At 33.0% G+C, this 26,883-nt stretch overlaps 1 protein-coding gene across 3 annotated transcripts in view; it reads right to left on the bottom strand.

Annotated features, from left to right (window-relative positions):
• The window catches only part of LOC106135418 (lachesin), a 65,052-nt gene that overhangs the window by 23,603 nt on the left and 14,566 nt on the right, over nt 1-26,883 (bottom strand). For 2 of the 3 annotated variants that reach the window (XM_060951120.1, XM_060951126.1), the window contains exons 3-5: nt 6,717-6,850; nt 2,672-2,857; nt 1,397-1,589 (exon numbers count right to left, since the gene is read on the bottom strand). In XM_060951120.1, coding sequence (XP_060807103.1) covers nt 1,397-1,589; nt 2,672-2,857; nt 6,717-6,850 — 513 coding nt within the window. The remainder of the gene's footprint in view (nt 1-1,396; nt 1,590-2,671; nt 2,858-6,716; nt 6,851-26,883) is intronic. The other variant, XM_013335707.2, reaches the window with a different exon arrangement.

Below are 26,883 nucleotides of genomic sequence, written 5' to 3'. Positions count from 1 at the left end.
AAAAGAGATAGAGATGGTACAAAAGCAGACTCATTGCTAATGCAATCTCTTCCAGTCGACCTAGCTATCTACTCTGTTTGTGTCTACCCCGTAAGAGCTAAAGACGTGATTATATGTAAAACACAAAAATAAAATAAAGTAACGAATAAAAGAAAAGAAAAAGTTTCACTATCACTAAAAGCCAAACAACAATATTGGTTCTAACGACGTCGGACGATTATTTAAACATTGTTTAATTTCCCCGATAAGCCTTCATCTGGCATTTATTTGGTCGAATGCAGAGTTGAGTAGGTAAGTAATTATTCCCGGTCCGTCTCGGGTTGTAATCCCGCGGGATTAGAAAGGGCGGCGTGAATGGTAATAGCAGTTTGCCGAGGTGCTGCGGTGTGATTTACTGCTAAGATTCAATAGTGAATATTTTAGCTGTAATTTATCTGCTTGTAGTTTTTTAAGTGCTCAGTGCATTTACGTGTTATTTTTTGTACGCCATTTAATTTTAAGGGCATTTAAGTATTGAAACAATAGATGTCGAAAATATAGTCAGTACTTATTTTTATTGAATTGAACAACCAAACATTACAACTCTTATTATTAAATGCATGAATAATTTTTTAGGTTGTTTTGTATATTCATTTGCATTTGAACTGAAATTTTGAACGAGAATTTAATACTATAAAACTGAATTAATATAATATTAATACTTACATAGATTTCACGATATTTCAGTAAAATAGCAGAATCCTATCTACATGAAATGTAATATAAAAAAAAATATTATGAAATCTAATATTGAGATTTCAACGATGTGCATATTTCTTTGAAAAATATCACGATATAACTGAGATTTTTGAGATTACCCTTATTCTAATTTTTGGAATTATCAGTTACATGAGTAGTTTATCGGAGGAATTACATAGTAATTATTGTTGTAAAGGGGAGTGTGCACTCATTACAGTAAATTGAACACAGCACGCAATCGTTTAATGACCTCAACTTAGTGATTTTCTTTGATTATCCAGCTAATGATAAAATAGTTTTGATTGTTATTGATATTGTCTAACTTCTTTACTACCTAATAGTTTATAAATTTGATCATAATTATGTACTTATCATCTAGTAAGAGATCCTTACCTAACCTCACCTTAGGTAAGGTTTATAAAATTAAAGATTTGAATCGTCAAGACTTGCTATAATACCCTTACTGAATAATATATATTTGTAGTAAAGACGAAAGAAAAATGTCGATACTAAAGATAAATCAAAGATTCTAATATTTTCAAAAGGGCTTTATATTATGTATCGTATACGCGTAGATAATGAAATCAAACTATTGTGTTCAAAAATGAATCCTTTTGATTGATTTCGAAGTTTAAAATATAGTCAAACCTGGACCAACCTTTCGTTTTGCCCTGTGGTCCTCCCCTGGATATTATGTCTCCTCCGTCCTCCCTCCTCCAAACTATTTTAGGTGGAGGGTAACCTCTGGCCTTGCAGATCAGCTTGGCTGAACCACCTTCGGGAATCATCATGTCTCCTGACGTTTCTTCATTGATGATATCTGGAGGTATTACTACTTCCAGGAATGCAGTCTGAAAAGTGTATAAATGTAATTACGTGTTTCTTTTATTCCATTCATTTTATAAATAAATTGAAATGTAAATGAAGTGAAGAGCGGCGGTGGTTGACATTTTATCGTAGAAACCATTATAAAAAAAAATGTAATACACATGGTGGCACCCTTTCAAATCCTACCGCGGCCATGAGCCTTTTATGAGTTATGTATATTAGTTTTATTGCAAAACCGATCTTACGATGAGGGATAACATCGTAACTTGCACATTCAGACAACTTACAAACAATATGAGTGAGCTTCTTCATGGAAAAATTACGGAAGTCGTGGTCATAGGCGTAGCTATCCCCCTAAGTAATGCATTATCATTATCCCCTAATGATGCATTTAATATCGCACAAAAAACTATCGCTGTAAAAACTGCCATGCTACGGGAGCAGGACTCTTAGGTATTCAGAAAGATGCAACCGGGATTAACGCGAGAAGGATGATGTAAATGAAGTGAATTGATTAGCATTCGACGAAACATACTCGCACTACATAATTGTTAGCCAGCTAATTCATTATTCAAGTAACATGCATAAATGTTATAATAACTACAACATAACAACCATTAAGAATCAGGTGTCGTGTGGTTCCCGGCACTAATACATAAAAGAATTGGACCACTCCATCTCTTTCCCATGGATGTCGTAAAAGGCGACTAAGGGGTAGGCTTACAAACTTGGGATTCTTTTTTAGGCGATGGGCTAGCAACCTGTCACTATTTGAATCTCAATTCTATCATTAAGCCAGATAGCTGAACGTGGTCATTCAGTCTTTTCAAGACTGTTGGCTCTGTCTACCCCGTAAGGGATGTAGACGTGACTATATGTATGTATGTATGTATTAAGAATCAGCTGCATTATGATCGAATGTGAATGAGCGTAAATTAGAATAATACTTATTTATTTTTATCGTCTACGGGCTCCACTATTGAGAAATAATTACTATATAGCTAAAAAAAGGGCCATAATTATCTCAGTAATAATAAATAATTTACTCACTGCCTTTCACACATAAATACCGGACCTTTAAAATAAAACTAGAGTAATAATTTACCTGCATTTTCATTGGATCTGTATTAACTTGGCACATATATTGTCCTCTGTCCTCCCTGGTGACCCCTCGGATGTTTAGTGTCCAAGTGTTGAAGTCGTTATGGGTTACGCTGAGTCTGGCGTTGTTTGTGATGACGTGTTCATGGATAGCCAGAATTGCCTTCGTGTCCGCCTTGATCCATGCTACCTGAGACCCGAACGCAGGCCCACGGAGTCAGCAGACGTGACATGACATCCAAACGAGCATACAAGCACACAGTTTAGTAAAAGAAAATTGAAAGCCGATTGTACTGTTAGTAATAAAAAAGTTATTGATTTATTTAACTTTGCTTATGGAAAAGAGAATAGTTGGATTAATTTGCTCAATATTTCGTTGTAAAAAATACTTTATGCATTCATAAATATGTTATATTATATGAAAAAAAGAACAGTAATAATAAACTGATCACACTTTATCCTTGGCATGGACGCGGAAAAACAAAACATCGCAAAATACCAACCAACAATACAACAAACAATACCAAGCATTCCGGCCAGAACGCCTCATTTCTGTCGCGATTATCGCAAATTGTGCAAATTGTGAAAAATTCCAATGGAGACTTTTAGAGGCGAGCAAGTCTAATTACAAGCGAAGGCTCCCCTGGAGGCAGCCACGACAGCGATGCTCGCGCAACACTATCTTGTTGCGAAGTCCTCGCAAAATGCTCTCGGAATTTTTAATTACATTTTCGTCTGGTCGCCGCTATGAGGCGCACGAGCGTTGTGAAAATGGTACTGCCACAAAATATAGAGTACAGAATAAACGCTCCATGATTCAATTGATGATCTTAACTGTAAGTTTGGCAATAAATTTGTGAAATTGATTTACACATCTATAAAGAATAAAAAATATAATAACTAAAATAACTGTTCAAACTGGTATGGCGACTTCATTACCTTGAGTCATTCGAGTACTGTAAGAAATAGGTGTAATTATAACACTTGCGGTTGGTTTAATTGTAAGAATCTCCTTTTTTAATATGTTCACATCAAAAACATTAAATTTCTTCTGTACTCTCAGTATTTTGTGATATGAGTGTTGTGAAAACGGCACTCGTTTCGCCCGCTTTACCAAAAGCGTCGACATCGCAATAGAAGCTAATTTCCTGCATAGCGCGTAACAAAAAACGAACAGAAATATGGCGTTTTGTACTTCTCACTGGTACCGTCCAACTTGGGTATTAAAACTTTATTGTTAACTATTATATTCACTAGACTCTGCTCAACGTTTATGTTATACCTTGTTTCCGTTTTAACTTATATTAAAAATTTAAAAAAAAATAGATGTGTTATACACAATGTGTTATCAAAAGGTTTATCGAATCAAATTAAGTTTATTATGCATAAATGGAGATTTCATAAACACTATATAAATATGTGCAAATATAGAAATACACTACAGGAGATTAGTGCAGTTGAAGGTACAAATTAACTCTATTTGTAAATTTTTAGTGCTTGTGCAAATTCATCACTAATTTGTGTATCTAATATAACTATTGTGAAAATTAATTCTACGATTTCCAAAAAAACATTAAAGTGCGGTGTGAACGACAACAGAAACACTTTAATGCTTACATTCTTTAACAAGAGACTTGCAACCCTTTCTTTTGCTGTTTCTAAGTTCTTTGAATGTTTATCTGCATATCTCTTTTAAACTTCAAACGAAAGGATTGCAGCTGAATATTACGACGCAATTTCAAACATTTATAAATGCGGAATATTTTATAACAATGAACGTTTTCAAAATATTATTATTAAGTCTATGTTTTTTTTAAATAAAATTAATGAAATTGCACCAATAAAACAAAAGAAGTATTTAATAAAGAAGGTATATTTACCAAATTTCAACTCATCCATACCAGCGGTGCATATCGAAGTGAGGTGTTTACTATGGATCGTGTTATTTGTGCATGCGATAACTTACATTCCCTTTGTAATATCAAATTATGGATACAACTATCTGTTAGAACAAATGGAAACGACAAGAGTCAAATCCATAGTGTATTTCGAGTTAATCTTACCAAAAGCGGCACAAGGGAAAGGTATACACGTGCCGATATGTTATTAGTGTTGTGTAATGACTTACGAAAATCGATATGTGAAAGCAAATAAGTGACGATATAGTGAACGCAATAGTATATCCGAGGAAATCGAGTGAACGCTCTAACGGTCCCAAAGAGACTATTATCGAATCTTGTTTCTTACCGAATCGATTCACTGTTGGTATACTCGTATGTATTTATCCCTTTCAATTCCTCGGGTTGCTAATAAACTTTCCGGATATTTTCCTTTCCGCGCGTGTTGTTATTATGTTAACATCATAAGTTGTTATGATGTTATAATAAGAATTGAACCAAGGAATATATTGACTCTTATAATTAAGAGAGTTATTTCTTGATTTTAAATTGGAGAGACTTAAGAAATTGCTTTTTGTTAAAGCTATTCTGCAGTGTACCGACATATCTCAGAATCTTTCTAGGAAATAAAACGGCCATGAACAATTTATACGTTGTCGTATCGAATGGTTGGAAGATAGTGTTCTAGAGGTAGATTAACTCCCGGGACAGTTTGAGAGCTGTTCCTCTCGAAATGATTGAGCGGGGACCGAGGGGGTTTGCCCTGGCTTTATTTTAATTTCGTAAAGTGACTATTTTGTGACGTAAATTCCTTGTCTACAGGATTATAGTCAGCTTTGTGGTTTTTATCTTACTATGACTTTGACCGATTATACTCGTACTTAAGATATTTTCTAAATTCTAATAGTGTATTATGAAGAAGTTTAAAAATAGAAGAATTACTTTTACTTGAGTGCAGTATTATAACATGCTTAACATTTTATGAAACATTTATTGTGCATTGAGAAAATTAAGAATATTGCTAGGTGACATAATATTCTTAAATTTCATTTCTATGTGCTTTTAGTGTCTAGTGCATAAGTGTTACTCAGTGTGCTAACTCTACAACACTATTGTGGACAAACTTACAATTTATTGTGCAAATATTAGTTCCAGTGTACTCTATTCTAGGATAGAGATAGTCTAAGTGCTCGTGAGTCGAAAGAGTGCTTTAGAAGTGCATCGAAGGTTGTGTGCTAAAGAAGTGTGGAAGTTAGTGCAGAGGTCTATTGGGAGAGATCCATAATGTCCAAGATAAAATACAGAAACAAAAATTAAATAAAAAAGGAACAATACTATTGACTGAGCTTAAATAATGTATGTACAACGAGAGGGAGGCATGATATATTTTTTGTAATAATATTTCAAGTGCAAATGTGTCTCATTGTATTGGTTCTAGTTTTTGAACTTGGTATCCTCAAAGTTAGGAGTTCTGGAGCGCTGTGCCACAGCGATTCACTTTTTCAGTATCTATTTATCGCACCAATCTGTTTATTTTTCTTTTTGAATTTGTACGATTATTGCCTTTTTGTATGTACGTTTTACAAAAAAAAATATTTTTAAAACAGAATATATTATTACCTTCTGATGACTATGCGTTTAAATGTTATCCCAGGCCAGTTAAAATTTCTGCTATTCGGAATTTTGAATATTGTGCTTAAATTTTGTCAGGTATGCAGCTTGGCGAATTTTAATGTAAGTACAGTAGAAATTCGAAATTCTTTTTTCTTTGTATTTCATTTTGAATTTCATATCAATGAAACGTATATTTAATATAACTACTTAATGTGTAATAACTTAATATTTTGTGTGTGAAAATAGTAAATCTTCACAGACCACTTTTTTCTGTGAAATTCCCACGGATATAGGAATTTTACTTTTACTCTAGCCTGGGTATAAATTAAACGATAATGTATTGGTAATCACTATGATTATAACGTACCTAATTGTCTAGAAACCGGGGAAAAGGTTTAATAAGAAATAAATAGGGTAAAAATTAAAAGAAGATTTAAAAAAATATATTTTCTTCTAGAATTATAGATCTCATCCGGAAAGTGCTGAGTGAGAGTGCTCCTCTATGGGCTAGCTGTACCGAGTCGGTTAGATACACACCCTGGCAGTGGCGGAGTCGCCACTCACCCTATAACCGCCAAGGTTATTGACCACACATGTGAACATGGCGTCCCTGCCCTGGGCGATCGTCACGTTCTCCAGAGGATAAAGGAAGTCCGGCTCCAGACCTAAGGCTGGAACAAAAAGTATATTTTTGAGTCGTTAATTTTCATCCGCGTGGAAATTTCGGGAAATCATTGCTTAGCAGACTTTACCTAAGACCTTTTAGGAACCTACATGCGAAATTTGAAATTGCGAATTTAGCGATTAGGGTTGTGCGTCACACTGATAACACACACTAAAAACTAAAGGCTAAACTAACTGACATGTTAATAAGTTCACTCTTTTATGAAATATATATTTTGTCTATGTTACTTATATGATAATAAACACAGTTGACATGACACTAAACAAAATTTTTAAAGCCTTTAATCAATACCCGTATATTTAAACCGTTATAAAAAACACGAATAAACAACCAGTGTTCCAATTACCACATTAAATACGCACCACAGAATAAAATATCCAGTTACCAAGAAAAATTATGTGTCAAATACTAACTAAAATGAATAAATAATCACGTTGGTTATTTGATTTCTTTGTATTCAGAAGGGCGCCCGCATACTGAACGGGATATCGTTCGGCTTACTGAAGCGGTAAGTGATTTTGCCCCGACACCGTCTGCGACGATTGCGATTTGCATAAATGGCGCGAAGGGAAGTTCGGAAACGACTTGAAAATATTTCAGAGGTTATAAGGAATGAACAATATCGGTTTTGCAAAGATAAAATATCTTAGAAGGTCCCTTTATATATGACTTTTTTAATCAATATCTCCATAGCAGTCTGAATCATACTGACTTGAGTCATCCTGGAAGATATTTGAGTTCCCCAAATTTAAATCTCGGTCTGAGTAAGTTGAGATATAATTATAAGTGATCACACTATTGTATACTGTATTAAAAACAAACAACTGTGTTATTGAAATTAACTTAAACCAATTGTGTCACGAGTATGTTATTGTTATTATGTTATGAGTGAATAAATAAAATTTAAAATACTTGAATTGATTATGTTTAAAGATACTGTTTTTTTTTTAATCAGCAATATTTAATTCACACAGTCTTTAATACGTACGTTTATTATAGGCAACTGGTAGTCGGCGATCTCATTAATTATCTATACGGAGAAACGTAATTACGAAATCATTAAAAACATTAAAATTGGGCACTGTCGGAATACAAAGAAATTCGTTAATAATAATATATAATAATATTTTTCGTATATTTAAATTTTTGATGACAGAGCATACGCGCCACACTCGTAAAAATGAATGTTAAATGTTTTCATTTTGTGATCATTATCTGACGTTTGACCCACTGAATTTTCACAAAATTGGATGTGAATAATTTACTAACATGCTGCCATTTTTAAAGGTATTTTATTTAAATAACGCATAAATGAAACTTTTATTGTACCACAAACTACACAAAACATCATAATATACATAATAAAAGAAACGGTCGTATCGCACTTTTCTGCAATACTAAATTTTCTTCGCATTTTAGCACCACTGATTACAAAGTAGCACTATAACTTGGAACAAATCCAACAAATATGAAAGTTCCAAATAAAAATGTGTCTTTTGACTCTGTAGGTATTGTCCCGCCAAATGGATAGCTGGAGGCGTCAATATTCTACGTGACCGTTCCTTGGCGCGTCCAAGGAAACATGTGTCGGAAGTAAGGACTATCTATTCGTTCGTGGAATGGCGATCGCGCTACTAAATTATTTGTATGTAGGAACGGCGAGGCGCCGATTGCATCTGCATTCACCCGTTTTACCGGCCAGATACGTACAGTGATTTATTTATTTGTGAAGTCGTCAGTGCATTAACATGGTTGTGTAATTTACGAAATGGATAAAGTTTATTTTTACTGTTACTGAAGCTTTATCACGATTGCATTCAAAGATGACGGCTTCGAATTTCTAAGTCCACTTGAGACAGTATGTACCCAAGTGACAACATGAAAAAAAAAATTGGTATAGATATATCATAAAGAGCAAGAGCTCATGCTTATGCTCCACTACCAAAATCTACTAATCTATGCAAAAAATGTGTAGATATCCTAAACGCTGAAAAATAAGTTCAACGTAAACTTCGATTTCAAGAAAATAGTGTTTTAGTTCCCAATTCGTATTACATTAAGAACAGAAAATCAGGTAACACATGTATCAAATCTGTTAAGATTTTTAACCAATTTTTTTTAAACTTCGATGAAAAGATCGAGTGGAACCCATGAAAAAGCAAGTTTGAAAGGTAAAAAATACACCACTTTCTGTAAACAAACACTATCTAAAAGCCTTGCGTTCTACTGTAAGGTTAGTTTTGAATGAAATGGTTTTTGGGATTGCAGTGAATATCAAATATCCGACGGGCCACAGTAAAATGGAAGTAATGTGATCGTTCCGTAGGTAACCAAAAGGCGAATTGATTTCGATTTGTAGCAGTCCAGTACATTTAGAATCACGAAAGTCTTTTGAAATTTACTATGCTAACTATATGATTATAAATAAACTTACTTTTGCATTTAAATTATTAGTTGGGATTTGTTAGGTTAATATTTGTATGTAATGCATTTGCATTACTTACTTGTTGAATAAAATCGAAATGTATTTAAATCACTTCAAATACTTTACTACTTCAAGGAAAACACTCGAATTTGGTTAAATTAAGAATAGAAAATAGAGTTATTTATACAAATAGAACTTCTGAAAATTTTAGTTTTGATCGAAAGTTCAACGAGTTTTTCATAGGGCAGCATTAATATTGGGAACGAGGATATTTTTACTATTGACATACTATTAAATCCTCAATATTTCTATTTTATTAATTCTTTTGTTACAAAACTTCATAATAGCGAATTTAAATTTACTTCTTATATCGTCATCAAAATTTTAAGATACCTATTTATTCCGGTGTCCGAAATTGCGTCGTACAAGCTTTAGATTGTTCTATACTGAGGCTTTATTTAGTACATGCATAGTACATCTATAAGAAGTTCGAGCACTTACCGAGTGAAACTAACAATTAACCAACACGGTTTCGTACACAGAGATAGAAAGTTACGCACACTACCACAGTTTGGGAAACTTTGCGACTATGTTCTCAAATAACTGCTTTATTATGTTAAGAGCAGCTAAGAAACATGTATTTGGCGGTTTGACTGTTGGAAGGTTTAGTTTTAGTTTCATTGGCTTTATACGTGTAACACACAAAATAGTAGATACATAGAACATCGGTGATTAGTTCGAGGTTTATTCATTTAATTGTTTTATTTTTTAGGGCAACCGAATATTCATTATCATCGTCTCAGTTGTAAGGAATCTATTCGTTTGACTAGGGTTATTTACATTGACCAATTAAAAATATGCGTAAGCGCATGCTACCTATCTAAAGATGTCTATCAATTCTATATTGAAATTTATATTATATATTTTGGAACGTTAATTTTCACGGCTAAACATAAAAACATAAATTTAAACATAAGGTTTCCGGAACCAATAAAAATAGGACCTCTCCTTGTCTTTCCCATGGGTGTCCTAAAAGGCGACTAAGCAGTAGCATTATAAACTTGGGATTCTTCTTTTAGGCGATGAGCTAGCAAGCTGTCACTATTTGAATCTCAATTCTATCATCAAACCAAAAAGGTGAACGTGGTCTATCAGTCTTTTCAAGACTGTTGGCTTTGTCTACCCCGCAAGGGATATAGGCGTGACTATATGTATGTAGATATATTTTAGAACTTAAAGTATGAAAGAGAACTTCAAGATCGTCTCATCTCACCTATGTCCGTTATTGATAAAGAAATTTCTCTATCTGCATTATGAGATTACAATTTCGTGTATTCCCTTTGCTCAAGTTGCCGCCGACATTTCTGCGCAACCAATCACAGACAGCCGTTACTAGTATTATGCGGCCGCTTCATTTGCAATTTGGTTCAGTGATTTCGTTCGGCCTCTCAGTGCGGGCTTCGGCGCAGAGTGAATTATACCCTATTGTTGTTTCAGCGATAAAGGATAGCTGGATCGGAAAGTTTTAGAGTCGTTGCGACTAGAACTAGATTGTAGAAGAAATGGATGAGTATCTTGTTTCTCGCCTCGGCGTTGGCGTGGTGTTGGGTAACACGATCTTGTAGTTCTAAATTCTTTAGTTGAAATACAGTTTTAACACTAATCAAGAGTTATGTGAATTTAGTAGTATTTACTTAAGTTATCCGCAATATATTTTTGTAGTCACACTACTTAAAAGACGATGCCTGGACAAATTTTGTTTTACCACTATAAATATTATTGTTATTTTTACCCTCATAAAGTGATTCATACATTCACTCACTAACGTTAAGAAACGTGAACGTGTTTTTTGTAAAAATTTGGCTAAAAAAGTTTAATATTTTAATATATAATAAATACAATTTCTATTAATATTTCCATACTAATGTTCTAAAGAGAAAATATTTGTTTTAGTTTTTTTTTAATGAACTTTAAAATTACTGAACCAATTTTTAACTGTAGGTATTTAGTACAAAGACAGATAAAACTTTCAGGAGTAACAAAGCTTGTTTCATCATAAAGAAGGCATTTGAAAAAGGAAATAATCGTATCAATAAAAGGCTCAACTCAACAGTATGGGATGATAACGAACGAACGAACATAGTGAATCGGTAGCAGTTCGCTGCGGTGGTGTTTCGATACCAAACGATTTGGTTTGGGTTGGCGACTTATGTGATACCGACAGCAGAAAAACTCAATATATTATTCATCCGAAAATTCTATTTTAGCGCATACAAGAAATCGTTCCAAGTTCAAAAATTCTAAAGAAAATCTTAGGATTTCTAACACGGGTCAAAAATACAATAAAGTTTGTGATCTCTGTATAGGTCTTAGGTACTTTTAACACACACACGTACACATATTTCTCAAACGTAAATAAAGTAAAGCGATACAGCATTGAACAGATCCCAGAAAACTTGTTGGGGGAGTAACTTAATCGTCTGCGAAAAGCTCTACTCAGGTTTCCTGTTATTCTTGCAGGTCACGTTTTTTTAATCAAATTATCAATCAAGTAAATAATAATGACGTTGTGATTTCTTTCTTAGAAAAAAATCACAACGTCATTATTATTTCATCACATATTTATGTGCTTATTATTAGTATAAAATTTAAATATATAAAAGAGTACACTGACTGACCGATTGACTAACATAATAATATCAAAGCACTAAACCGAAGAAAATTATTTTTCTTCTTTTTCCGAAATTTTAATTGTTTTCATGTAAGGTCACTTTTCCCGTTCAAGCGTGCGGACGTACCCTCGGATGTTACAAATATCTTTTATTAACATACTTACAAAAAATAAAGACTTACTGAAAAGACAGAAACATGAAAAATTAAACGATTCACAAATCAATTTATGATTATAAAAAAAAACACAATATTTAATGGACGTTTTTGAAGTCGTTACATGAAACTTCTCCGTGGAGAAGCGGCTGCACTCCACACTAGTCGCGTTTCCCGGATTTGTTTGGGCCAACTAGTTAAATGTTTGAGCAAACTTATTTCGGCCCCAGTCGAAGATGTACCCTTGTTATTGTTGTTTGAGTATTGTGGGTTAGAATCAAAGCCTTGAATTGCAGTTACTTGAAAGTTAGTTATGACATAATTTGCATGGTCAACATTTATTTACTTATCGATATTATTTGAAGAATAACTGAAAATATTGAAAAAATATTTAAAAATTAAATTTTCATTTTTACTTATGTTAAATTATTAATAATACAAAACTCATGTGTGTGTGTTTGTTATTATAATTGGGTTGCAGCCCATACATTTTACAAAATATTCACACTTAGTTTTTACAAATTGGTGCCATAGGATACAGCATAGTAGATATCTAATAATAATACTACTAATCTTATTGATGTGATGATACGAGTACAATACATAAGTACATACAAAATAGATTAGGTCGATATGATAAAACATGGTATTATTGGATCTTAAAGAGAATAGTTTCTTCGGTGATTATGTAAAAATATAAAGATGAAGCAAATTCCTCAAGAGGAGCAATAATAATAACTGAAAAATTCCAAAAGCGAAGCAATAAATGAGAAACAATTCCGAGCAAAACCGAGAATCCCGGTTTGGGGTTTCCGAGTTCACTGAGAGTACGAAATTCTTTAACAACATTGTTTATAAATTAAAACAATCTCATAATTGCACATTCTTCAACTTCTTTGGTGCAGTAGATATTAGAGGGGAGCTGTAGAGGCAAGGGGGAAGATCGCTGGGTAAGTTTTGAGATGAAGTTAAGCCGATTAAGTGTCATTTCCGCCGCGAACTAGCACTGTTCATTAAATATTTCGAGTGACTTAATTGCTGAGGTCGTCGTCTGCTAAGTTCTGAAATGTGAACAGATTTGCCCTCTTATTCTGTTAAGTGAGACGAGAAATTGAATGTAGTAAGTTAATCTTAGTTCTTTTCTTCTAAATTAATTTCTTCGAGATAAATTAGATCTATCTTGGGTATTTAACTGAACTATATTGCCCAAAATTCAGTTTTTAGACTGGATTGTTAGCTGTTAAGTTATACTTTACACGCTGTATAAAAATAAAATAGGTTTTTGCCGATGAGCTGCGTGCCTGACATTAAACCGACTTGGTAATGACAAAAAGACTAGCCAAAGATTAGGTTTTAGGTTAATAGACTTTTATTCTCATAAAGACATATTTTACACCACTTACATAAGAACATAAAATACAAAAAAATAAATAAGTTCGTTGTCATAGTAATAAACAAAATATAACAGGAAAAGTTCAGTAAATTGAGATTATGTGCTCGGCTAATTGTCTCTTGAATACATCGAACGATGTAATATTTTTTATAACAGGATGTATCTTGTTAAAAAGAAATTCACAATATTTATTATTTATTATTATTCTTGTGAAACTTCGTACCATTAAAATATTTCTATACTTATTTAAAATATGTTCAGTGATTTATGACCACATCATTATCAAAAATTCAATATATAAATCTTTCTGTTATATAAAATTTGGAGTAAAAATAAATAAAAGAAACTCATTGTATCCATTGATGTCATGATATATACAACAAATAGGAAGAACCGCATTCGTGCGGGCAGAAAGTCCATTACAGTCAATTCCTTTGGACGAGGCACGTGTTGAAACTATTCTCACGAGTAAACGAATTACCTGCGCCAGATAAATAAAAGAAACGGCCGAGCTGCGATAAAACCAAATAACCAAATATTTGTTTACACACAGTTTTTACCTACATTGTGCGCGATATAATTAGAATGGTCAATGTTATCGATTGATGGCATGACTAATTATTTTAGTAACAATGATGTCTTTGAAAAGTTATGAGTGACAATCTTAATAAGTATTTATACATTAATGATGGTACTTATAATACATACAATAACATTCGAAAATATCACGACCAATATATGTCGTAGTGGATTGTGGTTAGCGAAGCAAGTTTGCGCTCCATACGTGACTGGTGTTAAATACATGTTTGTGGATATCAAACCAATTTTCCACAGATTATTACATTAACAGATACGAGTAGAGTGAATTTAGCAAATTGGAACACGAGAGAATAGGATACGATATGTGTAATGTAATCTTAACCGTAGAACAACAGAACTGTACTTAAGAGGTATGTAGTAATTGCTGGATGACGATTTGAAAGATTATCAGCATAAAATCTTACGATATGAAATGAATTAAAAATAATAAAAAATGCAACAGTAAATATCCTTTTACAGATTATATCTTTACTAATATTATAAAGCTGAAGAGTTTGTTCGTTTGAACGCGCTAATCTCAGGAACTAGGAACTACTGGTTCGAATTGAAAAAAATATTTTTGTGTTGAATAGACCATTTATCGAGAAAGGCTATAGGCTAAATAACATCATGCTGCAGCAGCAACTATAAGGAACGAAGTAATAATGAAAAATGTGAAAAAAAAAACGAGGAAAATTTATTCATCCTTGAAGGCTTCAATGATGCCCAAAATAACTATTCCACGTGGACGAGGTCGCGGGCACAGCTAGTGAAATTTAAAAATTAAATACATTAGTATACTTAATTTATTTGAAAGAGTACAATATTATCTCTTTCTACAATAGGAATCTAAAATAGCAAAGATGTAAGTACAAAAAATCTGATCAAATTTTAGCATATTTGTCGTATAACATCTACGTTAAGTAAGAAACACAACAAGTATTCTTCAAAATAATATATGAACTTAAATTGCGATATTACAGTCGATAGTAGCAAATAGAAATAGTTATAGTAGTCACCCCAAAAAAGGTGGAGTTATTAATTATAATTATTGTGACCTCATTGCCTAATGTTTTCAATGTTGTAACTTAATAAGACAAAAACGCGGCTAAGGTTTGCACATGTGATGTGAACAGATAATATCAGTGTGTTCTTACCATTATAACACGTATGTACGTGCGCCATCGGTCTCTCGGCCACTTTTTCAATATCCCCGGACCTAATGGCTGCCAGATGGGAACTTGGGCAAAGTGATGCTATCAAAAAGCGATAGGCTGCGGTCTCGTCGGTTATCGGAGCACTTTGCGCTTCAACAGTGACGTGGGTCAACTTATACAACATATTGTACATGAGTTTACACGATCCTTTTCGATTATATATCGATTGGAGTTAGTTTGTCGTCAGGATTAATCCATACCTTTATCCGTATCCATACGGTACTATTATTTCTTAGAGGCAAGATTCGTGTTTTTGTTTTGAAGAAATAAGCCAAATTAATACTTCCTAACTTCAGTAAAGGTAATTTTACCAATCGCCAAGTTAGTGAGATTAGAGTTTATGATAATGGATTTAAATACGTATACATATTTCAGTAAATTTTATGGCAAAATTCTACCATGTAAAAACGCTTCGTCTAGAACAAGCGAACTTCAGAAGGTCCCAACTGAGTTTAGAAATTTCCCGTGCTCCTTCAACTTTTTGTAGTTATATAATTAGAAAGAGAAGGCTGGGAAAGAAAGAAAATCTAATACGTCAGAGAAAGAAAGTTATTTTCTTCATTCAGATATTTTTTGAATGAGAGTTGTTGTCCAGTCCATATTTCATGGGTTCTATACGGCCAATAATAAATGGTAAAGGTAAGAGCTGATGTCACTTTTAGGAACTCGTGCTTGTATTTCTGTAATGCCATTACTTTGCGATGTTATCCAGTTAGTTATGTTTACTAACAAAGCAGTTTTAATTTTAATTAATTGTATTTATCGCGGCACGTGATTGTTGGCTGTCTTTGTTTTTCCAGTTGGGTAAAATTAGGAAATTTCACGGTAGTAGAATACACTCCATTTCCATTGTTGCAAGCACTTCGTCCTCTTTTATTTCAGAAATGTTATGAGTATTAAAAAGTTACTTATTTTAACGAAAGCCTAAAATAAGATAAGTGGCGTATTTTAATAATTTATATTAACTCTTCTCATAAAATACCTCGGGACTATGACGGGACAATAAGCATCCGCTCGTGGCTCTAATACCTCGGCGTAAAGTAAAAAATCCGGTAATTTCCATTCTCACGAGAATTTACAAAAATTCCTACTTAGTGCATCCTTGAACCACATAAGGCACCTACTTCTCAAATTTTGAATCTTCAGATCCCTGTTTGAGATGTTCTTTGATACACATAGACAAGTCAGTGTCCTCTTTTAATTATTAAGAAAGATATTGAAAGTATTTTAACATATTTTAAACAGGTCACAACAACGAAAAAAATCTTGATGCTTTTTTATAGCACGAAATATTTATTAATTAAGAAAAAAAAACCAGTCAAACTACCAAATAATTTTATTTTGACAATTGAAACAAATCTGAGTAATTTACAGGCCCCGTAACAAAACTTTCTTGAGATATTTAACGCAATTTCACTACCCATCAGGACCGTCATGGCGTGACGAAGCCGTGAAATTTCGCCTAAAATGCTGCAGTATATCCTTGTCATAAATAAAATAATTGCAGAAAAATAATCGCTGGAATAGGTATAACAATATACATATTACGCAGTAACTTACACCACCGACGTATCTCGAATCGACCTTTTTTATAGTATAGTTAAGTTTATCGGCAAATTCAATCACGAGGATATTTAAATTTTTTGCTTATTAATCAATACATATAATAAAACAGTAAAAAATATTGTCTGTATATTAGGTATATGTTCAAAAAAATAATTTATTTCGATGAAGAAATAGTGACTGGACATGAATTTGAAAAAAGTCTGTTCTTTTATTTGTTTGTTTGTACACGCTCATCTCCGGAACTACTTAACGAATTTGAATGAAACCTATTTTGTTGTATAGCTCTTATGCCTGGCCAACATATAGGTATATAATTTATTTTGGAATCTGGAACAGCTGATGTCGAACCATTTTAGCTCAGCTAAATTATAGGAAATATGGAAAAGACGCCTTAACAAAAGTTGTTCAGCTTAATGAGCATATTCTGCTGGCGTATAAAATCGAAGATCTGGAAGACCTGATGCAGAACCATAACAGGCCAGCTAAACGATCCGAAATATGGAAAAGACATCTTCACAAAAGTTGTTCAACCTGATGAGTATTTCCTGTTGGCATTAAAAATTGAAGATCTGGAACACCTAATGCAGAATCATTATAGGCCAGCTAAATCATCCGAATTATGGAAAACATGTCTTAACAAAAGTTGTTCAACCTGATGAGCATTTTTTGTTGGCGTATAAAAAACGAAGATCTGAAACACCTGATGCAGAATCATTATAGACCAGCTAAATCATCCGAATAATGAGCATTATCTTTTGGCAAAAGAAAATGGAAGATCTGGATCATGAGATGTGGAATAAATTTAGATTTTTAGTAAACCAAGAGTTGCGGGCATCAACTAGTTGAAAATAAATCTATTTAATTTATTTATTTTTAATATTGGGTACAAGGTATAACTTATTGACGTCAACATAACTTAATTATACATCTAACTGTTATTCACTAATATCTCTGCACGAAATTATACAAATTTTGTTTTGCCCTCACGACCCGCTTTTGTATGACTTATGGAGTAATATAAAAGCAGGGTTTTAGCGCCCCACGCTGCATTGTTATTCAGTCGACGAACTCGAAGGCGCGCACGCTCCACAGCTTATCGCCGGCCCCAGCCGTTGTAAATTAAATAAATATACACCTAATGAGCGGAAATACAATGCATGACTAAGCTAAATAATTGCTTCATCTTAGTCGCAAAATTCCTTTATCGGTTTTCTGGTGTTTTCTTTAATCTTTTGAACGACGCAAATAAAGCGTTTTGTGAAGCACTTCAACAATAAAGTTTCGCCGGAAACTTTAATGATAAGATTGGCCAATTTATTTCATACTAATTTTTAGTAGTATTCTGATAGGAACTAGAGAGAGTCGGTTCTGAAATAGTTATGGTCAAAAAAGCAAAATATACAAGGGGCGTGATTGGCAATGGTTCTAAAATAACGTCATAATATATTAAAATAATTAGATACAAAAATATACCTTTTATCGATAAGCTCTTATATCGATACCCTTACGATCCAGATAGAGAAAACAGATAAGCGTCGCACAAGAAGATCAATATAAATAACAGATCTATGACAATTACTATTATACACGCATGATTTGTCCAAATTCTTGATGTCTTTGCTCTATTATAGGAAGGATATTTATAAAAATAAACCAAATTGAAAGCTATTCATTTCAGTGTAGATTAAAGAGCAAGAAACGGAAAATAAGTAAATATACGACGATGTGTTTAAAAATAAAACGAGAAACAAAATGAAGTTTTAAAATGTATGTAAATTTATTCCATTCGTAAAAGAGAGTAACCGAAAAATTTATTATTCGGGCATCTCAATTTTTAAGTTATTCGAGCGAGCTCCAAAATGTACGAGGAAACTATCATATTATTTATTGCTTTCCGTTAGGTCGCTTATTTAATTTTTATTCAAAACAACGAGGAAGATGGAAAATATTACAAAAGTTTACCCTTTATGGAATCGTGCAAGTTTTGATTGAAACGTCTTTATAGGGCTTTATATTTGAAATTATAACTTAACTTGATATTTAAAAAGATAAATAAGGTAACAAATACTCTAAATGTAATAAATGTTATAATTTGCCAACGATGAATGTTTTAGAACAACGCCACGTTGACCGAAATTTTTTAAATTGAATTCTTTCCACAGTTTTGTGAAAGTTATTTCAGTAGTGGCTAGGCAAAACCGCATATATTCTAATAGGCTCAATATGACATAAATTTTACGAGAATAAAGCCTAGATAAAATGGTTTACTTTAAAATGGTTCTTTATTCATGTTTGTTTAGCAGAAAAATCTTTGATACAATGACAAAAAAGTTACCATACCATAAACTTTTATAATATACGAGTATAAAAGATACGTTTTGGAAAAAACTGGTAACTGACTTCAAATCTTAAATTCATCAAAGTTTTATTACATTTTCCACTAAGATGATTAATCAGATCAAAATATTTAAATAGCTTTTGGACGAGTTAAGACTTAGCCTTGTGTTTCCCTGCGACTAAGGGAAAGACTTATAAAAGGTGGGATTCTTTTGTAGGTGAAGGGTTTAGAGATTCAATAGTAACAGGTTGCTTCCTGTCACGTTTTGAAAGAAGAAGAAATATTTCCAAATACAAATGAAATATAATTTATTAAAAATATACCTAACGTAATAAAGCAAAAAAAAATTTTTTTTGCATAAAATCCTAGCTACCATTGAACATAAAGGTGCTATTTAAGAGGAGAGCTAGAATATTATAATTCCCGTTGTACTATCGGGAAGATAAAAACATTGAAAGAGCATCAAAGGATGATACTGGGAAAAAACATCGCATTGTCTGCTTATTTTCGCAAAGCTGCCTACACGATGATATAATATGCATAGAGTCTTTACATATAAGAGGCCCACGGGTACAGTTGAGAGCAAAGTGTACATAAAACGGTGTGGAATAGCTGGAAATTGGTTTGCTTGAAAGAGTTCCTTAGCCGTGTGTTTATTTAAAGCATCCGTTGGATATTATATCAAATTCAAACAGTTTCTAGGCATAGGCTTATAAACTTGGGATTCTTCTTTTAGGCGATGGCATAAAAATTTTACACATGTATCAAATTTTGATTTGTTACTTTGTTCAGTATAAAAAATATATAAAAATTATACTTATAGATAAGTACCTACATGTCTCTTAATATTTCCCTCAAAAGTATTTTAAAAACATGGCGTTCGAGTTTTTCCTGTATATTCCTTTTTAAAAGTTTATTTCAGTATTATTTATTCTGATAATCCTATTTCAAAAACAGAAACCAGAACACGTTTGAATGGCGATGCTACCCTAGATAAAGTCCAACAAAGGCACAAGAAACGTTGGTACTGTAAGTGATCAGTGCACTATCTCGTACTTTTTGCACTGATCTGGGAAGCGTACGGATCGTACGGAACGCAAACGTCCTTTGAGGGGATCGGCCCGGGGCCTTTGATCGGCCAGTGCATTTTGATAGCGATATTGATTTTTTCTTCTGAATAGATCTTTACTGAACTGAAGTATCGGGCGTACGAGTATGTTAAACATGAATGTAAATAAAAAATGTTAACATAACTATGTTATTAACCATGGTAAAATTTGCTTTGGGTTTTAGTTGATAATTTTTTTTTTTGTTTTCAGTGATCATTATCATTAAGTAGTTTAAGCTGTTGACTGCTCGTAGTTTGGTCAAAAATCATGTTACTATGATGATGTTGTGAAGAGATTTGGCAAGTTTTCCTTTTTATAAATTTTCATTCCAAAATTTATCACGTTATCCATTACGGATCAGACAGAATTAATATTCTCGAAAAGATCCTAAGGCCACTTTTAGAAGATGGTTTACTCGGTTTACTAAGTTTATTATTACATCCGTACTTATTTATTAAGAAATATCCAAAATCGTCCCTAAATATTCCGACAGCAAAAATATAAGTGCCTCGATAGGACCAAAAATGATATTTGATCACATTAATCGAACATTCAAAGTATTTGTCTTTTGGCTCCTGACCCCATCCCGCTCGCGAAGGGAGAGCGTTCGAGAATTTCAATTTAGGAGAAGAATGTGCCGACATAACGTGTGGCCCGAGATATTTTGATAGGACATGTTCTTCGTGAATAAATTTCTTTTCACATATTAAAACTTTTAAACGCTTTATTTATTATCAATTTACGAGCAAAATGGAGATTGAAAATCGACATGCGACACGCGCAGCGTCGGCAAAGCCATTATTTCTGAAAAATATTTTCATAAATGAAGCGATTGCAGAGCTGACTCTGCACTAAAAATATTTTTACATATGATTGAATTAGTTGTATTGTAATCTTACGTCAACCAAAATAATACAATTGTACAAAAACTGTACGGTACGCTCTTACAACCTTTTAATTAGACTACGAGTATGTAGGTAAATGTCATAATATGTGTGATTGAAACGAATGAGCATAGGTACCTTAACTTGCCTTCATAGTTTGATATATTTCAACAATTTAATTTCGCTCAAATGCTAACCATAGGCATACGTTACATGCTATAGATAATCCCGGAATTTTCAATTTGATCAGGGAATGCGGCCGGCGAGAAGAAAGGCTGAGATCTGCATGGAACAACCGGCACTCTGCTCCAAAAACTAGGTTAGTTTCCAATTTATTGTATCAATTTCGAATAAAGGCACCTAGCCAGAACAGGAAAGGTTTGAAACTGAAGCCATAAAATATCGGATTTAAAGAAGAATTGTGAGATCGAAGGATTAATTTTATTGAACAAAGTTTTATTACAGTGTGTTTTATGGTAAAGACAAAATGGTGTTGCAGTGTATACGAGTATTTCTTTATTTAAGTGGAGAAAATCTCTATTCTAATATAATCTTACCCATATTTAAATTAACAGGTGAATGTACATTTGGTAGCGAGTTTGAATAGGCTAACGATTGTTTATATTCTGTCAATATTTAAGAAAACATAAACGAAAATACGAAATTATGACGAGGAGAAATTCCCGAAGCTTTTCTTATAGACAGCATGAAAAGACTTATATTTGCGATCAGCAAGAGTAAGCTATTTCACGGAATTGATTCAAGCATTCGAATAACATTTTCCTTAATTTTTTGGTCATTCAATTAATGAGTTTCGAGGGTTTACATTCGCATATGTTACACAAGATGATTATCTATCAAAACTTAACTATCGTAGATGCTCTTTAATTAACTAGTCATTCATAAAACATATGCCATTAGGTAAACAGATAAGCTTGTTTCCATAAGCCATATCAAATTCATTAGGACAATAAACTCCAAAATATATTTACGAGGGATCACGTTATGAATAAATTTCGTGAACGGAAAGTTTGATGCGGAAAATGGCGGCATCAACTTAGACAAAGCTTTATAAACGTTCATACGAGTTCGTTTTATTGATATTTGTGGGCATTCTAAATTTAAAAAGTATCGTGGGCGTTTTTTTTCATATTTTCTATATTGAAAATGCTGAGAATCAATGCTTACATTTAATAGGAAAGATTATAAAAATAAGAGTATGCCCGTGGCTCCGTGAATTGAATAATCACATGAATTTACGTTTAGCCGGTCATTTCGGAAATCCTTTCTTAGCGCACCCCTACATCGCATTTACATGCCAAACTTGCATTTTCCAGACCCGGTGGTTTGAGTTGTTTGTTACCTATCAGTCAGTCCCTCACCCAGTAATGAAAGAGTTTCATGCAAATATATTTTGGGTTATTATACCAATGACAACTTAATATCATAATGGTATAGACAAAACGAATTAAACTTCATATTACCGAGTAGTCTATCTTGAGAAGTGTACACATAAAATCATAAGGCGGGAGATCCCCTCCATTTTGTATGTCATAAATATTAACTAACACTATAAAATGCATCAATAAAATATTATGCACATAAACTGAAAATTAAAGACAAAAACATAAAAGTTTACGTGTAATAAATAAACAAAGCTGGTGGGGTGCACGAAGTAGATAAAACCCTTATGGGCTCGGACGACAAGTGATGACGGTCACGTTTTTAATTACTACAGGGCTCATCCGTAACGCGTCACTGGGGGGTTGAATAGAACTATGTACGTGGAACCCAAGTTTGTAGATTATTAGTTGAGATTTTAATATAGGTGTTTAAAGTCTCCACAAAACTGTTGCTAACAATAATTAATTTCTTTTTGTCGTTTTTGCGCACATAAATTTGCAATTTTTTCTTTACGTTAAGTCTATCAATAATATGTATTACTACTCGCCTCTTTACATTTTTACTGTATCCCTCGGGTTCACTGAAAGAGATTTCTTTGGAAATAACTAATATTTACAGTGGATTCTAATCTGCGTTCTTTAAAATGTTATCTGTGTCTCCTCCAATTAATGCATGATCCATATCGATCGATAGGTATATACTATGTTTTGTACCTACTTTTTGTTATCTCACAACCCGAGACGCAATTTATTTTATAACTGCTAGATGGCAGCGAAGCAAGAAATCATCTCTCCTATCACGCCACCAAGTGTTAAGCCTACAATTTCATTATCATCTCAAACTGAAGACAATTTAATTCCTATTTTGAATTAAATTGCCGAGTTAATTAAATTTAAGGTACGTAAGTAAGGATTGCACAAAGTGTCTGTTTTTTTTAAATAAATAAAAACAATTTGTTTTAATTTGAAAGGTACTTAGTGGACTACTTTAAAAAGACAAAGAAGGCCGTCAACTTTAAAAATAGACTCTTCAACAAGTGTAGTGAAGGAAATAAAGCATTAAATGGCGCAACTCAACGTGTTATTACAGGGCTCCGAGCGGGAAACTATTCGCCAAATTATTTATATAACTTCTAGGCTGGAAAGTTGTTATGAAAGAAGTTACCGCGCTTAAAATTTTTAAAGCTTTTACATTTCTCAACAGATAAGGTACACCAAGTCAAAGTATTTTCATAGATGTTCGGAAAGACTTTGTGAGAGAAACATTGCCGACATTTTGTGGATACTTAAATTCAGCTTTCAGATTATTATGCAGTTAAATTAAGATACAGATCTTTAAAAAATGTACATAAATATATAATCACATCTATATCCTTTGCGCGGTAGACAGGGCCAACAGTCTTAAAATGACTGATTGGCAACGTTTAGTTGTTTGGATTAATGATAAAATTGAGATTCAACAAGTGACAGGTTGCTAGCCCATCGCCTACAAGATGAATCCTAAGTCTAGCCTTTCTTTTAGTTGCCTTTTATGACATCCATGGGAGAGAGATGAAGTGGTCATAATCTTTTCCTATTGGTTCCGGGAACCACACGGCCCAAAGTTATATTAAGTATTTTTTTTTGTTTTAGAAGTATATTCAAATAAAATTAAATATCTAGTTATTTACTATCTGAAATAATGGAATATGTGAAAAAACGGTGAAAATTATTCATCCTTGAGGGCTTCAATAATGCCCATGCTTCAACTATTTCACGCGGACGAACTCGCGGGCCCAGCTAGTAATATCAATAAAAATTTTAATGTTTAAAATACCAGTTATTATAAATCCAGAATTTTCACGTTTGTGTGTTAACATAGTTCTCGTCAAATCAACTGGTTTGTATATTTTTGTTTGCGGTAGGTACATAAATTTGAAAATAAGATTTATTACCCGAAAAATCACCGCTACAACACCGTATTTTAAGAAGCTTTTACATTTATGGGACCCTCCGTTCTATCCTTTGTTTTGGAGATGAATCTCGATCTGAAAATCGGATTTTGGACTAAATATTTCACTTTTTATATTTATTCTTCCTTTCACATTAACTCATTTAAAACTGTACGTCGGGGTGACCGTCCTATATAATTTCCGAATCAAATTTTTTTTAGGGATCAATTTACATTATATTTTTTTTTATCTTATTCTCTTCTATATAAATGTTGTTTTAATATAGGTATAAATTCTACCTTTTTCAACGAAAAAAGAGATGTAACAAAGTTATGTATGTTGTTAAATCTTTATTAGTAAAATATAATAAAAAAGTGGTTCGATAAATATTATAAAATAAAAGTTCCCCAGGGAATTGCGAATACCCTGAATTCTTTCGTAGGTAGCGCTAAATTTGCGCGGTAGAAGCTGCAGGCTAGTTAAAATATAAATGAAAATTAAAACGACGAGACTGTTTTATTAGAACAAATAAAGTACATCAATTTTTTTATTCGCTTTTATTAAATAGGAACTGGAAGCAATCTCTCAGTTTAAGATCTGCCGCGCCGGAGTCAAGAGGGTAATAAATAAAAAGCTCCCCTTTTTGCCCAATTTTACATAAAAACGCGTCCCATCCGCAATCTGCATGTTTATGAGCGAATATTCTATAAACAAGTCTGAAGGCAATACGGCTTATGGTGTTTGCTAGAGACAGCAATATTCAGAATTACATGCAAATAAGATAACAGAAATATATACAGGATTTGTTTCTCAAATTTATTCCCTACGATTTCCTTAATGCCTAGAAAGTTTATGAGTTCTTTGAACCCCTTTTTTACATTTTTCATTCGGTTTTTTGTAAAAGCAAACATAAAGTAATTGACACCTAAAAATTTAGACTTGTTTGTTTGTGTGTAACCTTATGCTTCATTTATTTTTATTAAGTTTTAATTTGCTCAGTCGGTGACATAATAAATAGGCTTCGGTGGTGTGTGAAGTGTATTTGTATATTGCAATATAGGCTAAATATTAAATATACCTTTTTTTCAAATTCAACATTAATACTGATTATAAAAAATACTCTCGTACAATTCAGTAATGTAAAATATCCAAATCTTTCAGTATAAAATATGAGGTTCTAATTTTTCCTAACTAAAAGCTTTCAAGCTTTCATAATTATTTGCTTCTGTCGGGAAGTCACTAGGGAAGGATTATTCATCCACTGTGTCCAAACAAAATGCCTCATTGACTCTCTGATTAATTGCAAAGAAAGCCGCGGTGACATTCTGATGCAGAAAATATTCAAGTTTGTGTTTTTATACACATTTTAGTAGTTGCTTATTTTGGGTTCGAGAATATGGCGTTATGATTGCTACGTTTGTCACTAAAGTGATTTGAATTCTTGCGATATGTATGTATATGTTGTGAAATTAATTTGAAAAAAGTAATTCGATAAAAATATATCATTAAATCATTTCTATTCCTTGCAGGGCAGCCAGATACAATTGTTATAAATATTGACGGACTCGTTTAGCTGTATGTCTTAATGATGGAATTAAGATTCAGAGATAGTCCATAGGTTGCTAACCCATCACCTAAAAGAAAAATTCCAACCCTAATGCCCATCAACATACATACATGCATGCATATATTCTTTACACGATACTCAGCCTCTCAGAATTTTCATTACATAAACAAACTGTGTAGCAAACCTAGTACGATCTCGAACCTTAAACCCAACCTATAAAATCTACGCCCACTTCATCATTTTGCGTCAGCACGTATTTGTCATTCCGAGTTGCTACAAGTGTGTCGTGTTTCACATAAGTAGGGATTTGTAAAAAGGTGGTAATAAGGTATGCATGCCCTCTTCCCTTTGTCGGCCAGTCTAAGCACTCCCAACGTGAGCGGAATGGACGCACGAGAGATTTGCTAAGTCAATGCGAAGAATTCGCCAGAAATGTACACCTCGTAAAGGCGTTTATTTATTCATACCTTTCTGCCTTTATTGGAGGTTAGTTTGTTGCGTTATGGACTAGTGGATGAAGTAGATTTATCAATGTAATACTTTGTTGCCAATGTACGAGAGAACAATATCTAGCTTTTTTTTCAAAATACAAGGCGGAGTAGGAGAAAAAGAGGGCACACACTTATCTTTTAAAATTAAATTTAAATCAGATATATATTGTTACTTCCGATGAAAAAAGTCAATATAATTTGGAAAATTTGAGAATCACAAACAAAATTAAAAAAAAAACAAATAATAGTAATAAAGGAAGATAATGATTCTAGCATTTAGTCCGCCAATT

The sequence above is a fragment of the Amyelois transitella genome, chromosome 3, assembly GCF_032362555.1.
Source record: "Amyelois transitella isolate CPQ chromosome 3, ilAmyTran1.1, whole genome shotgun sequence".
NCBI classification, from domain to species: Eukaryota; Metazoa; Arthropoda; class Insecta; order Lepidoptera; family Pyralidae; genus Amyelois; species Amyelois transitella.
Note: the sequence above shows the minus strand (reverse complement) of the source record. Positions and strands in the feature narration are given on the sequence as shown.